The sequence below is a fragment of the Pempheris klunzingeri genome, chromosome 24, assembly GCF_042242105.1.
Source record: "Pempheris klunzingeri isolate RE-2024b chromosome 24, fPemKlu1.hap1, whole genome shotgun sequence".
NCBI lineage: Eukaryota > Metazoa > Chordata > Actinopteri > Acropomatiformes > Pempheridae > Pempheris > Pempheris klunzingeri.
In genome coordinates, this window is record NC_092035.1 from 8846871 (window position 1) to 8863808 (window position 16938).

Genomic DNA, 16938 nt, shown 5'->3' on the forward strand with positions numbered 1-16938 from the left:
CACACCTGCTGCCCATCAAAGATGGCGACGGGTGCGTGCGCAGCATGTCAGCTGGATACAGCCAGGGGCGGAAAAAGGAAATGTGGACACCAACCCCCCCTGCTTATTTTGTTCAACCACACATTAGAGATGCTTGAAACTGCAAAAAAACAAGAATAAAGATATATATAGAATAAAAGCAAGTGGTTGGTATTAGTGCTATAAAATGACTGACAATGATTAAACACTTGCTGATTAATAATACCCTCAAATCAAGCCCCAAAGCCTGCAGCCTGCAAGGGTGCCTCTTCGGCCAAGTCAGTTTTTGTTCATACAGCCCACAATCACAAATTTGGCTCAAAAGATTTGACAATCTGAAAATGGTGCTGCGATAAAGACTCCCAAAAAACCCTTTAACAGAGGAGGGATCTCTCTTCCAGAGCAGACAGACTGTGCAACAGATGCACAAGTAAAAGAACACTATGGAGAAACAGGGTGCCAATATTAGGTAAACAGATTGCATGCATAATATGAATAACATCCCTGCCCCTCCTTTAATCATCAGTTTACTTTAAAGCTCCCAACTCATAAAACCAGGAGACATGTTACTGCCTCTCATCCGTTATTTCCATCATGAATACAGGAGACATTTTGATTGATCCCATCCATAATGTGTATTTTGGTGTCCGTTTATGTCATTTGAGCAGACTGAACGTTCCTGAGCTGCTGCTGAAAGCTTCGGCCATCTGTCCAGATATCATGGCACATCTGTGTGCACATGCTGCTTGGATTCCTCTGTTTGACACGGGGCTCAGGGGTTGCTGTCCTCCTCCTGGCTGTCCTGTCAGGGATCTCGTATCCACACAGGTCAGAGGGCTGCTTGCCTGTCACTAGCAGGCTCGCCACATAGGCAGCGTGCCATGTGTTTCACTCAAGGAATGTGGACAAGCAAGCAGTTTGTGGGGCACGCATAGCTTTGTAGACCCTTGTTGTAGTGCGCCTACAGAATTAATGAATGCTCATTAGTGCAGAGAGGAGTTGCTGTTTGATCTCTTTTGATCCTGAGCAAGGCCCTTGAGCATTCATTTTACATATCTGAAAGACCCTGATCGTAGTCAGTTAATTAGGTTTATGTTCGTTAAACATGTATTGGTTGCACAGAGCACTGCTTGGCGTATGTTGTAGAGGGAGAACGCTCCCATATTCGGCTTCATGAAGCAACCGACTACGCAGTAAATGCAATTCACAGTTTGCCAAGTGTACTGCTTTCTTTATTTGACAAAACAGAGTATTTACCATTGTTGTCACTGATTGTAGTAGTAGTTCGATATTTTCTTACAGTATTTGTGGGAGAAGCATCCAGATTCTTAAGTAAAAACAGCAAATCACAATTTAGATTTAGTCCATTACAAGTTCAATTCTGGCATTAGAAACCACTGTTGATAGTTTCATCTAAACATACATCATATTTTAAAGAATAATGAAAGGTTTCATGTGTAAAAGCTCAGTCTGCAAAGTAACATCTGTCAGTAATGCAGTGTTCAGCGGTGTAGACATACTCACAGATACAGTTCAGTTATATACAGTTCAGTCAATCTTCTCATTGAGCACAAGCACAAAAGCAGCAACACATACCACAGTAAAAATACTCATGCAGAATGACCCATTTCAGAATAACATATATAGAGAATACAAATTAATTGTAATTATTGATGCATTCACGTTCATCACTTTAAGGTTGCAGCTGGTGAAGGTGGAGCTACTTTTGAGTATAATATGATATGATATGATATGATATGATATGATATGATATGATATGATATGATATGATATGATATGATATATAATATAATATAATATAATATAATATAATATAATATAATATAATATAATATAATATAATCAGAATCAACTTTATTTGGCCAAGTTTGTACAAGCAAACAAGGAATTTGACTCTCTCTCTTTATGTACAGTAAAAATAAGAAATAAGACATAGACTAGAACAATAATATAATATAATATAATATAATATAATATAATATAATATAATATAATATAATATAATATAATATAATATAATATAATATGATATAATATAATATCAGAATTTATTATTCGATTATATTTTTGGATCCATAATTTCAATCTGTAAAACTATTCTCAATCACTTTACATTAAATGAATGTAATCAGCTGTGATGTTGCTGGTGGGGGTACATGGGGGCAGTAGTGACGTGTCCGTGACGTAGCAGCCCCCCCTCCCCCAGCGCCTCTGAGCACCTCAGTAGTTTTTATCTGCGGACGGTCAGGCTGCGGGTCTGCGGGTCTCCTGCGGGCTTTCGAGGACATAAAGCCGGTGAGTTGTGTGGTAAACTACCGCAGACTGGTTATGGAGGCAGATTCACTTTTGCTTAACGTCCCGTTAATCTGTAACAGCGCGTTGAAGCTCAATGGAGGAAATGATGTTTGAAATGTTGCCTTAATAATGTTCATGTGAGGGTGTATGAGAGTGAGAAAACACAGTTTAATGCTCTAACACTGGCTTTCTGACTCTGAGTGTGTTTATGGCGCAGTAAACAGGCTTTTTAATTATTTAGGATGTTTTAATGAAGTGGCTCAGATTTGGGTGCTTCAATCTTCAATCACACGCACACTGACACAAGAGTGCATGTTTGACATAATAGATGTCATCTAAACGCAGCCTATTGTCTCTACACGTCTGTCTATACAGTATGTATGGACTGACATATTTACACTGTGCACTGATATATGATGGCTGCCCATGAACTTGACTTGTTTATGATGCTGTACATGAAGGCAGTGGTGGAATGTGCCAGCACACATTTACTCCATAAGAAACTTGTATTTGACTCCCATTTGCACTGCTTTATACTTAAATCCAAAGGGAACTATTGCACTTTTTACTCCCCAATAAGCAGCTACTTGTAACTTTGCATCTCACCAGTTGTCACAATGATGTAAGTCGACACATAGAAATGGAGTTTGGTTGCAAGTTACCAAAAAAGGCTCATTGAGTTACAGTGAGTGGAGGTTTATTAAGCTCCACTGCTCTGCTGGGAGCTTTTTCAACCGGACATGAAGCTTTTTATGAGGTACCAGCCCAGCGAGGACCTCATAAACATGTTACAGTCATGCAGTGACTCAGGAAACCCAGATGGAGATGCTTAGGAAGCAGACTGTGTGTTTGTGTGTGTGTGCAATGGGAGCCTGAAATCTAGTGACCACTCAAACACACAGGTGTTGTGACACTCTAGTGTTTTGGCCGACAAAGCAGCTGTTAACTGTGATTTCTGAGGTGCAGTCATGCATCTTCAGCTGGAAAACATAAGCAGCGGTTTGACAGAAGTTAAGCTCCTGCCATATGTGTCGGGTCGATAGGACTGAGCTGCTGGATATCGGCTGAACTTCAAAGGCAACCCCGGTGGCCTAAATCTTGATCGAGTATTCTTGTGACACGCATGACCAGCTTGGAGTAATTATCCTTCATCTGAGGAACCAAAAAGTTCCCAATTGTTTTACCATCCACAGCTGCCCTGATCACTGTATGACTACTTCAGTGATTTTTATAACATTTAATTTGGCTTCAACCATCAGTTACATTGTTGTTTTAGATAAAAGTGACTTTCTTAGTAATATGAATAATGTTTTGAGTCATTTGTGTGTGTTTGAGTCGTAATTATGATATCTCTGACAGCACCTGAAGCCAGCACAGAACAGACTGCAGACAAAAGGTGAGAAGTGATTCATTAAATTTGTTCAATTACGTGAATCATGCTATTAACTCTGGTCTATAAATTACATATTTGTTAACTAATATTTTGGTATTTTCTTTTTAAAAAATAACCTCTGAACTTCTGAGACTGATTTATAGCTGTGGACTCAGGAGATAAACTCAACATATTTCTGGTATGAAGAGGTCACGAGCAGGGTCATGAGTCAAACAGTATTTTAAATATAATTGTTGTGTTTTTCTAAAGGTATTTTCTGGAGGAGAGAACACAGATCAAAATCTGACACTTTAGCTCAGATGACTGCATCACCAGAGAGCCTGAAATTGAAGTGAAGAACAACTTTTTGGCCCCATTCATCAACTTTTACACTCACAATCTACAAACATTATCCCCCGTTGTCAGGGGAGACAGAAAGATTTAAGCCCTGCTCTCCTCCAGATTCTTTCAGCCCTGCGTGGCCTTTTAGGACCCGAAGGAGCAGGTCGGCACTGATTGAACCCTGAGTGATATAAACCCTCTCCATCCCTCTCCAGCTCTAACAGGAAGCCATTGTATCTAATCCTTGTGCTCCCGCTTCTCAGACTCAAACCAAAGTTTACTCCCGGCATCTATCGGACAGCTCAAAGTTGGACAGCTAATCTCAAGTTTTCCTTTCAGCATACAGCGTGTTATTGTGAGCTGTTACAGTAGCACCGGTCCTCTGAGGAGCATAATGGATGCGGGCCCATGGACTGAAACACTTCCCTGAATCGTTTCAAATAATTCTTTGTCACGTAATCAGGCACAAAAACACTAATTTGGATTATAGACTTTTCTGTGTCCCATGGTCCAAATCAAGAGATCAAACTGTTTCAGTGCTGGAATATATTAATCAATTTTTCCAAAGATGTATTACTTGTTTGGGCTTTAAGATATCAGAAAATAGGTGAAAAGCAAATTGCAAGTCTCCAAATCCCAGAATAAACCCATTAAAATGTATTGTTTAGTCAAAACAATAGTGCAAAATCGATGTATATTCAGTTTTTATCATCAAACCTGAAAATCTTCACATGTGAGAAGCTAGAACCAGTGAAAATTTTCAATTCTTCTTAAAAAATGGCTTTCCCAGTAATATATATCAGAATCTTCAAAGTGATTTTTCTGTTAAATATTATGTATTATGTAAATCTCTTCATAACACAATGTTCAATTTGATTAGATTCATTATTTTTTACTTTAAACTGAATAAACAGTGCCTTTGATGCCAAGAGCCAGAGTAGAGTATAGCACAGTATGGGTATTCTGCCTGCAGCAAAGACGTGGATCCGTTTTATTGGGGCATGCATAATGCAAAGAAAACAAGCATTTACAACCACAGTGCCTGGGGATCAAACATTAAATAGAGTCAGAGGCCTCTGAACTCCTCGCTGATCTCCCACAAATCTACTGATCTCAATTCACAGGCGAAACCAGGTCATCGTAATTGACTGACATCTCAGTGGATCTAAGAAGACCATTTGTTAGAGAGTGCTCTGCCAGGACTGCAACTGAATACTAAATGTCATCAAGGAAAAAAAAAGGATTATCAGTAAGATGGCCATAGATTTGCAATTATCACCAGCGATAACATTGTCATCAATGGTATAAATAATACCTGTGTATGAGTAATAAAAGTTCAAATGAATCAAATATCTGAAGTACATAGCAAAGCCCATAGGAAAAAATGGGTTTTTTTCTTTTAATTTGACTATATACTTTTTTCTTGCATACAAACAAATGTTGCTTTAAATCTTTATAAAAATATAAATAAAATACTTGTGAATTAGTAACAAAGCACTCACAGGAATGGTCCCTACTACAGCTTATTTGATCTGCCAACATTGAAACGATACATGTCACACTCTCATCGTGGCTTGTTTGAACTAATAAGCTGTCAGATGCTGTGAATGTCCCTCAGGCTATGGACAGAGTTATTCTCTACAGTACACGTTCATGTCAGTTCCTCCTTTGGAGTCTGAAACAAAAAAAACAAATTGTTTCCCGCTGCACAAAGATGGATGTAGTTGCTTCTGATTTAGAGATGTGACGAAGGATTAACTCTGCAGCTTTGAGCGTATTTCTTGAATTCCTCAGCAAAGTCAGTGTCATAATAAGGAATGCGCGCTCTCAAAAGGCTCTCTTTATCCTCAGTGTAACACTGTATCTGTTACCTTAAGCTGCGGTTTTAAAGGTTTAACAGTGTTTCTCTGAGCTACATTAGCGGCGTGGCTCTAGGGAAGGCAGTGTCAGCTGGTCCACCCCTTTGATCCAGACAGAAATAGAAACCCCAAGGATACATTTTAAGAACACTCATGTGTGCTTCTATATGTATTAGTGCTTGCTGCATTGACCTGCATAGACTGCTCCACATTCAATAGGTCTCTGATTCCGATCGGAAGGTCCTTCAACATTGGGCACTGACTGATTGGGCAGTGACTTATATTAGACGGGGAACTGATTTAGACGTGAAGAAGGTCTAGAGGGGGACGTCTCCTCCTTCAGCAGACCTGCTGTTCACAGTCAAAGACAATGCACATGCTGACTTGGCTTTACCAATCAATGACCCATTGCAAGACAAAAAAAAAACATTTGGCGAGCAAGGACTAATGGGGAAAATCCCAGAAGGCAAAGGAGGCTTGTAATTGAAACATAACTCATGTTTATGTCAGAAGTGACAATAGTCATGATAGATGTCTCCCAGTGCTTTGTCACTTAATCAAATCCAGGGAGGGATGCAGACAGTTAAATCTTAGAGTAGACTGGTAGGGTTCCTTTTAACATTTAAATAATGAAGCAAGCTCCCAGCATGAGCGGCGCACACAGCTGATCGCTTTAATAGACTACTCCCTTCCCTCTGTTAGCAGACTGTAGCTTTGCTTTTAAGAAGACATTTGTTTTAGCATTCCCCATTCACTGCACCTATGAAATAATGACATGTACATCTTTTATTTCTTTCACATTATAGTCACTGATCATCTCTCTCCCACAGTGTTTTCCTGCCCAAACAGAAAAGTGCATGAGCGCACGTTGGACTGATGATGGAGGCCTGGCCAACAGTGGCCTGGGTCCTGCTAATGACCGGCATTGCTGATTGGCTGAAAACTGTCCAGTCACGGGACTTCACCATGACGGACATCATCCAGCTGCATCCCTCAAGTAGGAGCATAGTATTGCTGTCTGAACAATGTGTTTTTGGGGTGTAAAAACGCTGTAAGCATGTCCTCAGAGGTGTTTGGTTTTAGCCATGCGCTCTATGGGGGGCAGTTTCTATGTGGGTCCTCCACTGTGGTCCAGACTAAAATATTTCAGCAGCTGCTTAATGAATTGCCATGAAATCTGGTACAGACATCAATGCCCCCTGCAGGATGAACTGTAACAGAGCTGCTAGTGATGCTGTGGACTCTTATTCATCTAAAAAGGTAAATGTATCAACAATGTAACATTGCCAGGCATCAAGCTGCATTTATTTAGCATATGAATTAAAATAAACAGGTGTAGCAAATGATTCAAAACTGGAGAAAATAATCAGAAACTATTAGTGAGGTCAACCAAACAAAGAATAAATCGCACAGAGGGAGAGTTTAAATACATGCTGACGCTACCCTGTACAGACCCAGAGGAGGACAAGAATAAATCATGTATGATTTATATTATTAAACCTAATGCAAACAAAGGTTTCTTCTAGACTGTGACTGTGAAAGACCCTAACCCTGACAACAATCTTATCCAACGTTGTTTGAATTATCTAAGACTAGTAAGCTTCCACTTCCTGCTTGCAGCCATGGATGCATGAAACAGAAACAATAGGTGCAGCGTTACTGCCCAATTAAAGACCAAGACAAATGATGTGTACACTAAATACAGATTGAGCAAATTCCACTGGATTAATCACGATTCAGTTATTTAAGACATAACTGGATGGACAGTAATAGCAGCATGAAGTCAAAGATTGATCCTTTCACAGGAGGTTACCCCATCGTCCTCTGCTAGTTATTAGAGAGAGACACAAAATCACAATAAAATGTGAATAAAAATAAGATTCCTGAAAGCATTTGTTCAAGTTTGCCTCTAACAGGATCATCAGACAAAATATTTGGGAAAGTGATTGAGTGTGTGTGTGTGTGTGTGTGTGTGTGTGTGTGTGTGGGGGGGGGGGGGGGGGGGGGGGTCTCAGTCTAGTGAGTAGCAGGCTTTGTCCTCTGATTGAAAAGTGGCTGACCCTGAGACCTATAGCTGTCCCGGCTGAAACACGGCCTGATTCCCAGTGCAGATATGATTCCTGCCAAGAGGAAAGCCAAACAGCTCCTTGTTTGATCGCTGTGTCGGAGCAGTTTAGTACCCAGACGATTATTCAGAGATACTGTTGGGAAAACAGATCTTTTATGCAAGAACTTGACAACATATGTTACGTGGGTCATGAGAATGGTAAACAGTGTTTTGTTGTCGTCCCAGCTTTTTCTGAAAAGGTTTCAGATTTATTGCTTTTCTTTTGGTTATTTTAATTTAATTCCTTTGGTATTGTTACTGAATCAGCAGTCACACAAAGAAACATGACAGTGTTAAGTTAGCGGGTATGGCTGCTGTTCTGTGGGTAAGTTATGCAACAAAATATCTTTTGAGCCAACCGAGAGGTTCGATTACATTTAGAGTATAGAATTTTAGACACAGGCAAAGCTTTTCTTACATTTACAAATGTGACTAAACACGTATGTATAGAGGTACAGTTTCACCGCTTTCTGCACTAATATGACCTTTACAGTATTTGGTTGCAGTGTCTCTGGTGCTGTTTGGCTGTATGTTTGACTGCAGGAGATGGATTTAATTAAGGAACTGAAGAAGTTGCTGACAGTGGTGCGAGAAAAGTCAAAAGTCTTTTAGTTTCAGTTGTTGGTGCAAAAAGCAACAACAAGTCAACTTTTTCATCTCAAAGGTCTATCGTGATGTTTCTCCAGTTGATGGCACGTTGTGAGAGGACATAGTTTGCTCAGCGATGTCAGGAGTCAGCATGCCCCTATGGAGATTTTTCTGCTTACGTCTAACCAGTGTACTAGAGGGTAGACCCAGAACAAGCTGGAGATATGCTGAGATCTCCCCTGGCTTCGGTACGCCTCAGGATCCCCCGTGAGGAGCTATCCATGGTGATGATCCTATGGCATGTATTTAAGCGTACAGAGACATTCACTTTTAAAGAGTGTGTTCACGCAGGTATCCCTACTCATGAGTACTAGGTATCAATCACCAGGACGACTCCTGGTCCAGACCATGTAGTGCCACCATTTAGAAGAACAGGTGTACATTCCTATCCATGGTGCCGACACATGGTGCAGTGTATGAACTGAAGTTAAAAAAGCGTATCCAGTCTTGAGTGTCATTATCTCACAGTCTCAGAGTACTGAAGTGTGTGTGTGTCCTCCCCAGCTACACCTCATCCTGGTGGCTTCAAGTGCTTCACGTGTCAAGACGCTGCAGATAACTACGAGTGTAACCGCTGGGCACCAGATGTTTACTGTCCAAAAGGTACAGAACCGTTTCCTCCTCTGCTCCGATGTCCGCAGCCACACTTTTAGGCATCAAACTCTACAAGCTTTCTACTAAATGACAGAGAGGGTGGGGGCGGTAAAATAATCCAGAAATGAGTGCGTGCCATGTCTTCCAGATGCCAGGTACTGTTACACACTCCACATGATGGATGACCGTGGGGACAGTGTGTCTGTGACCAAGCGTTGTGTGGCCCTGGAGGACTGTCTGTTTACTGGCTGTGCTCATGTTACTGATAACGGCTATCAGGTATCTGGATTTAAGCGCGTCGACAGCCTGAAACTCATTTTATGAAAAACAGCGAGCGTTGTGGATCTTCTCAACATTTCTGTTTCCTCCGTCAGGTGTGCTCGTCCTGCTGCGAGGGCAACATCTGTAACGTGTTGGTGCCGAGGAATGAGAGCAGCGCCATTTTCTCCTCCATTTCTCCTCTGGTCAGCTCGAGTGGAAGACTTCTGCCTGCAACACTGAGCTACATCATCATCGCCATCATCCTCTCAGCTGGACATGTCTGAGAGGGAAATTCAGCATCTGTGGTGCATCATCAAAAACACCTTGATAAAGGACATTTTTGGGTAATATTAGCTCAAGGTGGAGAACAATGCTAAATGCATTTCCTGTTTAACACAGCTGGTGCATGTAGAAACAGACCTGGGATCTGTGTTTACTGTATCCTGCAACACACAGCCTGTCCCCACTGAAATTAGGATTGCTTCTTCCTGACAGACAACAGTGACATTTTTTAAAAACTTTTTGATAATTTATTATATGAAGTGTCAGTATTAATGTGTGTTTGTTATTGTTTAACCATGTCAGTGTGTATTTTTGGAGGTTTTGTCAAAATCACATTTCCTGTGAAATCTTTTTTGTTGTATTTAATAAATATTTGTACACAATATTCCTGTTTTTTATGGTTTATTATGGTGGGACTTATGTTGCTGTTATTATAATGAATCAGACATGACTGCACTCCAATTTTGGGGGGGACTTAGGTGGAGTCAGAGGGTGGAGGGTAGTTGGTCAAAGGGATGAATGGTAACAGGTAAAGGGGGAGTGCTTCTGACTCTGAGGATATGCTTTACTGCATCATCCAGATCCTGAGGCGGTGCATCTTGGGGAAGAAAATGCCCAAATCGCCAAAGGATGAGCAAAGTCTGGATAGTGATTCCTTTGAGGGCGCCAATGGAGACGAGGTGACGAACTCTGAAATGTCCAGGTGTGAGACTCTATGTGGGGATGAGGTGATGGATGTCGAAGAGTTCAGCTCTGTGGATGACGGCACGGACGAGGTGTTGCACGACGAGGAGTTCAACTCAGACGAATCCCTGATGTTCTGCTCTTTGACAAATGACATATGTTTGACATATGTCTCATGCTCTCTCAGCGTTCAGTGTTCTCTCGCCCCTGCAGAGATGTTGTCACAGCAAGAGAAGACTTTTCTCTCTGTGTTTCTTGGGAAAGCTTGTGGATCACATAGCTCACTGTAGCACCACATCTATCATTGGTGTGGACTTTGACGGGATGTTGGAATGTCTAGGAGAGCAGACTGCGGGAGAATTAAAATCTAATCTCCTTCAGACTGTTGGAAACTTCCACATCTCCCTCTACAACGTCCTCCGTCATGAGTTTGGATCCTCAAAGCTGCTGCAGGCTGCCGTGGTATCCAGTGACATGACTTTTGGGGAGGCTGTTGCCAGGACACTGACAGCACAGCTGCAGAAATCCTCAAGGAAGCCTGTCAGCTTTGCAACCAGAGTGAGGTCATTTTTCACCAGGAGGTTGAACAAAGTCTCCCCAACCTGTGAGATTAACAAATCGGTGTCTCACAGTGAAGACTTGACCCTGGCAAATGAATGGATGACACCACCTACGGGGATGCAGAGGTAACCTGCCATAAGGCTTTTACGCTCACTTCTGGCTATCAAACAATCAATATTTATAGGAAAAAAATAGGGTTTAATCTTGGGGCTACTGCTCTCATTAAAAGGAGAAATTGATGGCCACATTCTTAATCTATTAATATAATCATAATAATAAATATAATCTGAAGTTGTCAGTGCAGAACTTGGCTGAAAACAGTGAGCGTAATAGTCCACACACAAAAGACAGAATCAGATTCTTTATCAAATAAATGGTTAACTGAACTACTCACTACACAACACAAAGGAGATGCAATGAATAAATTGAAATCATTTGAATGAAGAAGGCTAAATTAATCAATTAATTGTTGAATAAATGTATGAATTAATGAATGAATTTCAACAGCATAGCAACCAAAGTGCCCACATGAGTGTGTTTGACCTCTTCACAGCTAAAGACACTCTTTCTGTCTTCACTACAATGTTGAAGTGAACCTTATGGATGGTAATTAGCATCTCCTCGTGTCAGTTGGTCAGTCTGGCAGTGGAGGTTCTCCGTCTCCCTTTGGAGGAGAGCAGGCACAAGTATGTCGCATTGGGTGCCCCAACTACCTTTTTTCTTTGTAACCAAGAATCAAGTTAGTGATCGTTTTAGATCACATTAATTAAAGTCTGTCTCCTTTCTTCCTTTAGTTCTTGAGTTCACCATGCAGCATGGTGTGACCAGCTCTGTGGTCATGAGTGTAAATAAAACCAGATAAATATTAAAAGTCTTCTGTCATCATTTACTCTCAAAGTACAACAGGAGTTCTTTCTGTTTAATATTTGTCAAGTTAGCAGTGAAGGAGTCAGCCTGTCTGCAGTAAATATACTCAACCACTAGATGGCGACAACGTAACCATCACTGTTTCTGGGCACGCTTCACATTGTGACATACAAAAGCTGAACTCTCAGGTGCACACAGGTTGGACATAGAGCGCTCACTGGTTTTGTAGTTGTAGATTAAATAAATACTGAGACAAATGTCTCACTGGATATTTCGACATAAGGGGAACATGGAAGCCTGCAGGTGCAGCAGCTTTGACTCAGTGTACAAATCTCCTGCAGCAATCCAGCACGTCAAGCAGACGTGTTTTGTCCTCCAATTATCCAGAGGCAGAAGAGCTCAGAATTTATACTTAAGTGGATGTAGTATTACCACAGAGTAAAAATACTCTGTTACAACTAAAAGTCCTGCATTTAAAATAATACGAGTACAAGTAATAGTATGATTATTCATGCCCCTTTTAAGAATAAAGCACAGTATATTATTGGATTCTAAAGTATACTGTGATGCATCATGTGTACAAAAACTGTAATGTTGCACCTGGAATACATGGGGTTGATTTTAATCACTTGATAGACTGCTGGGTCTGTTCCAGTAATCTATAACAATAAACCATAATCTGTTAGTTGACTAGATTTCACATCACAGCCTAGTGAGACGTCACTTTATTTGTTCAGTTCTTACTGTGTGCAACAGATCAGAGAGAAAAACAACACTGTACATGTTTGTATGAAAAGTTATTGACCTGATATCATTCAGTCAGAATCTTTTCACATCAGCCTGAGACCGTGTGTCCGACAGTGTCATCCTTTAAAGTTGTCTACAAGCTCTTCAAACGGCACATATTACATTTTGAAACCTTTTTATTAGCAGTCAGAACCCCCCCCCCCACTGCTCTGAGGGTGTGTTTCTCCCTGGATGTAGTGCAGGATGCCCTGGACTGACGGGATCTCTTACCAGTACACAGCACCGAGGTCTATAGAGTCTCAGTCAAGTGCATGTTACAGTAAACGACCTTTCACTGATACAACCACGTACCAACACTACCATATATCCAGTTCCAAGCTTCTTCAAACCATAAATATAGGCCTTGAGTTTGGATTTAGTTTGAAATATATATATATATATTATTTTTTTAACAAAGGCTATTCCTCATCGTCAGCTACATTTGAAAGTCCTTGTAGTCGTGCGATAGCAGCGCTGTGAGTAGGTGCGTTGGTGAAAACAGTCCCCACAAACAAAGATGTTCCTTTGAGGAGGTGGCGAATCACCGTGCAGGAGCCTGACACTTCGATGTGGAAGCCCAAATGTCTCAGCTCGTTCTCTGTTGCAAGTGTGGTTTGACTTGACGGAGACGCAAAGAACTGAAAGAAATCAGAAACTACTCTCAGTATAATGGAGTCTAAGACATCACTCCTGTTAACTGTGACCTCAGCACCAATGCATATGATTGACTTAGCATTGTTTAGCCTCACTGGTTGAGTGGAAAAGAACTACTGGTGTCCATACAGTCACTGTCAATACATTTCTAGTACAAGAAACCACAGCGTCAAACAGAATAACTCACAGCGGCTCCTGTTGTTGGATCGATGAAGTCTGCCCAGTAGCCTGCTGTCCACAGAGCGAAGCACAGTTCCTTCGCGCCGCTCACAAACTGCAGCGAGGAGAAAGCGCAGCCGTTTTAACGTCATGTCACATCTCCAAACTTCTAACAACAGCAAAAACATCACTGGACTCACTCTGTGGAGCAGCTGCTCCCTGTCCTGCTCTGCTGCCTCCCCGGATCGACTGCCCCTCTGAGTGACCGTCACAACTGTGATGGAGGCGGTGGGAGCTGAAGGGAAAAACGTCTCAAGGTCTGACGCACGCACACACACACACAAAACACACACAGTTTTGTCAGTGAAGGCAACCAAAGCCTTCAAACAGGTTTTCTGGAGCATCAGGTTAAATAACCATCCTTTACCTTTCATTAGCAGCTCAGGGCAGGAAGTGATGGAGCAGTCTGTGCCTGTCTGATTAAAGTACTGCTCAGCTTGGTGGACTCTGGTGGAGATGGGACCCAGTTTTCCCTGATGAACAAACAAATGCATACAAACTGACAAAGCAGCTATGACGCCTGGAAATTGTGTATTTTGACTAAGAATATAACATTGCCAGGAGCAAAACTGTGGGGAAGAAAAGCTGCAGCTTTGTTATTTTCTGTTTTTTTTGGTTGTCAAATATAAATGAGTTGGAATCGGCCACTACATTTTAATTAGACAAATGATTACATAAAATAAGATGGCTGTTTCCTACTGCATTAATAAAACTATTCAAAAGCTTACGTGGAATTCATTGACAAACTGGGCCAGTATGAACTGCTGTCTCTCTGCGCTGCTTGGAGTCGTCAGTACATCAGGCACCGTCCTGTGGACTGGAGTCTTCTTTTGGTCCGCCATGCCCTCCAGGTGACAGTCAAACCCAACGTTACCCGGTAACTGAAAACGCTGGTCCTGAGGTCCAAATGGTCCCATGTTCTCGTCAGGCCACACGGTCCTGGGGCCTGGAGGGGACATGACAAAGATATCTGACTGTGTTTCCTCCATCATGTTATGCTTTTCTTAATCTTCCCTCAGGTTGCTGCTGATAACTCCATCTCTAACACTGCCTGTTGCCATATTTGACCCCTCATCCTGTCTCTGCATGTTGTTTTGGAAACACAGTTCAACAGACTGGTTCATTTACTGCTCGACTCACCTGAGTCTGTGGGTGATACTGATGTGTAAGGCTCATCTGAGCTGGCGGCAGAGAAAGTTCTGGTTCTGCCAACACGAAGGGCAGCTAATGTTTGATGACCAGCTTTATGAGACAGGACCAACCTGCCTCGACCACACAGCATCTACACAGAGACAGAAGCGTCTGTTAACAGCCTGCAACACTTTAAAAAAAAGCCTACTGTATAAAACTGGTACTGTAATTCATTACGTCACACATACTTCTTTAAGTTAACTTGTGCCAATACATTAGCCACCATCTGACCAGTTATCTGCTGATTTATGGCACCAATCTTGTTTGTCAATGTGCACATCTACTATAACACAACTTCACTTTTAGCTGCTAACTTTTTTAATTAAAAGTGAAGTGCTAAACGACATCTAATGCTTGATGCACTGGACAAACACCAAGCTGAAGTCCACGCCATGAGCCAAATAACAGTTAAAATATCTTACAACATTTTAACTTGTGTGTAACATGGAAGAAAAGCTAAATCTAATAAAATTGCCGACATTTTTAATTATGTTCGGCGGACACTTATGGTTATAGCGGAGGCTGCTAACGTAACTACAGGGAAGTTGTTGTTTTGTCACTTACACTGCTGGACATTGTCGTTAGTCTCACTTTTAACCTGTTGGATAAAAAAACACAACTATTGGTGCAACAGAAAACAACCACAAACTGTTTACGAATCGACAAGGTACAAGTTGGCTAACTTTAAGTAGGCTAGCCAGTGATAGCTAACATGATGCAACGACGGCGTGTATCTGTCAGGGCACGGCAAAAGAAACTAGGATCGAGTCTATCACATCCTGGCTTCATGATCAACAACAGCAGAAGACTCGAAACAAATATGTAACAATACAAACTGAGTTTCAACACAAACAAAAACGGCTAACCAGGTGCCACCGTTAGCATGCTGTTATGCTAGCCAATGCGCTCGGTCAGCTGATAGTTATCTTATTATGACACTTTCCCTTTTTAGACAGCGTTGTACACTTCCTTATTTAAGGCACAAATTACCTGACAGCATGGACAATGAACGTCTTTTTCTTTGCTCTACAACAGTGCTCATATAACTCAGTCTTTGGGATTACATTGTGTAAAGTACATGTTGTTCTTACCTGTCAACTTGCACGTCCGCTACTCTACGGTTACACAAAACAACGACGGGAAGTGACGAGGGACAAACCACTCATGCGCAATTTCCATTAAGCTTTTATCATTTTAGTGTGAGAGTTAGAGGTAACAGGAGGAATAAAAAGGACGTGAGGTCTCCAGCCTCTGTGTGAATTATGCTGCTCTAAGATATATGTAATATTAGTCCCATAACACCACAGTTGTTTATTATTTGACCCACTGCTGTTCAGATGTTATAGGCGGTGTTTCCCACGTGTCACCACAAGATGGCAGCAAATGAACAGTTAAAAGGACCAGGGATGAGATTATAACATCAGAGCTGCCTTGTGTGACATGTAGTGTGTCTGTTCAGAGGCAAGTTGGATGACTTTTAATTTAGTGCTTCACTGTGTTGAACAGCCCGGCAGATTGTAATTTGTTCTCCAGTTTGCTAAATAAAATGGCTTGATGGGCATGATGATAATGGTGCAAGTGTAAGGATGCAGTGGAGAAAAGCTTGGACACATTTATAGGAGCATAACATATAATGAGAGGGTGCGATTGTAGAATTACTGCCTGAACGTGCATTATTAGCACTTTCACTTTAGTTCCTAGAACTCATTTACCTCTGTTGAACTTTATTGTGGCTAACCTCTAAGTAATGTCCAGAAACAAAGACTGAGGGTGTTTGTAATGAGCAGTTCCCAGGTAGGGAGCTCTGGAAAATGGTACATGTACTCAGCAAAACCCCCTGCCGATCAATAAAGTTTAAAAAGTAGAATAGAGGCACTGCCCTTCAAAGAACAGTGTCATTTATTGTCAGAAGTGGCAAAGGACAAGGGCAGCTGGTAAAGTACATTTTGCTGGCGTCGACACATCTCTTTAGCTGACTTGGACAAGCTGATTGACACTTTCTCTGAGCTGACAGGATATGCAGTGGGAGTTTACCCTGGGACCAACATTCTCTATGTGCGTGTGTGAGTGTGTGTGTGTGTGGTGATGAAGCATGTGTAACTGCACAGAGCTTGTCTGTCAGAGAAATCTCCCACAGGATCATTTGTAGCAGCAACACAGCATTCACCCTAGATGGA

At 41.6% G+C, this 16938-nt stretch overlaps 2 protein-coding genes across 2 annotated transcripts; one reads left to right on the top strand and one right to left on the bottom strand.

Annotated features, from left to right (window-relative positions):
• Positions 1–6749: 6749 nt before the first annotated feature.
• lypd6 (LY6/PLAUR domain containing 6) lies at positions 6750–9801 on the top strand. Its single transcript, XM_070855319.1, has 4 exons — positions 6750–6904; positions 9167–9265; positions 9405–9535; positions 9631–9801. Exons 1-4 carry the CDS (start codon positions 6784–6786, stop codon positions 9799–9801), a joined length of 522 nt encoding a protein of 173 aa, XP_070711420.1. The 5' UTR covers positions 6750–6783.
• Positions 9802–12602: 2801 nt separating this feature from the next.
• Positions 12603–15894, bottom strand: mmadhca (metabolism of cobalamin associated Da). Its single transcript, XM_070855641.1, has 8 exons — positions 15853–15894; positions 15326–15359; positions 14711–14852; positions 14299–14516; positions 13938–14043; positions 13711–13829; positions 13539–13625; positions 12603–13335 (listed from the first exon to the last, which is right to left on the bottom strand). Exons 2-8 carry the CDS (start codon positions 15335–15337, stop codon positions 13117–13119), a joined length of 903 nt encoding a protein of 300 aa, XP_070711742.1. The 5' UTR covers positions 15338–15359; positions 15853–15894; the 3' UTR covers positions 12603–13116.
• Positions 15895–16938: the final 1044 nt, after the last annotated feature.

Excerpts from the sequence above, each read along its gene's own strand:
- lypd6 (XM_070855319.1), top strand. The coding sequence starts at position 6,784 with ATGATGGAGGCCTGGCCAACAGTGGCCTGGGTCCTGCTAATGACCGGC. Across the intron at positions 6,905-9,166 it reads CATCCAGCTGCATCCCTCAA|CTACACCTCATCCTGGTGGC; the intron begins GTAGGAGCATAG and ends TGTCCTCCCCAG. Across the intron at positions 9,536-9,630 it reads TTACTGATAACGGCTATCAG|GTGTGCTCGTCCTGCTGCGA; the intron begins GTATCTGGATTT and ends TTCCTCCGTCAG.
- mmadhca (XM_070855641.1), bottom strand. Across the intron at positions 14,517-14,710 it reads AGTATCACCCACAGACTCAG|GCCCCAGGACCGTGTGGCCT; the intron begins GTGAGTCGAGCA and ends TGTCCCCTCCAG. Across the intron at positions 14,044-14,298 it reads AGTTTGTCAATGAATTCCAC|GGAAAACTGGGTCCCATCTC; the intron begins GTAAGCTTTTGA and ends TTTGTTCATCAG.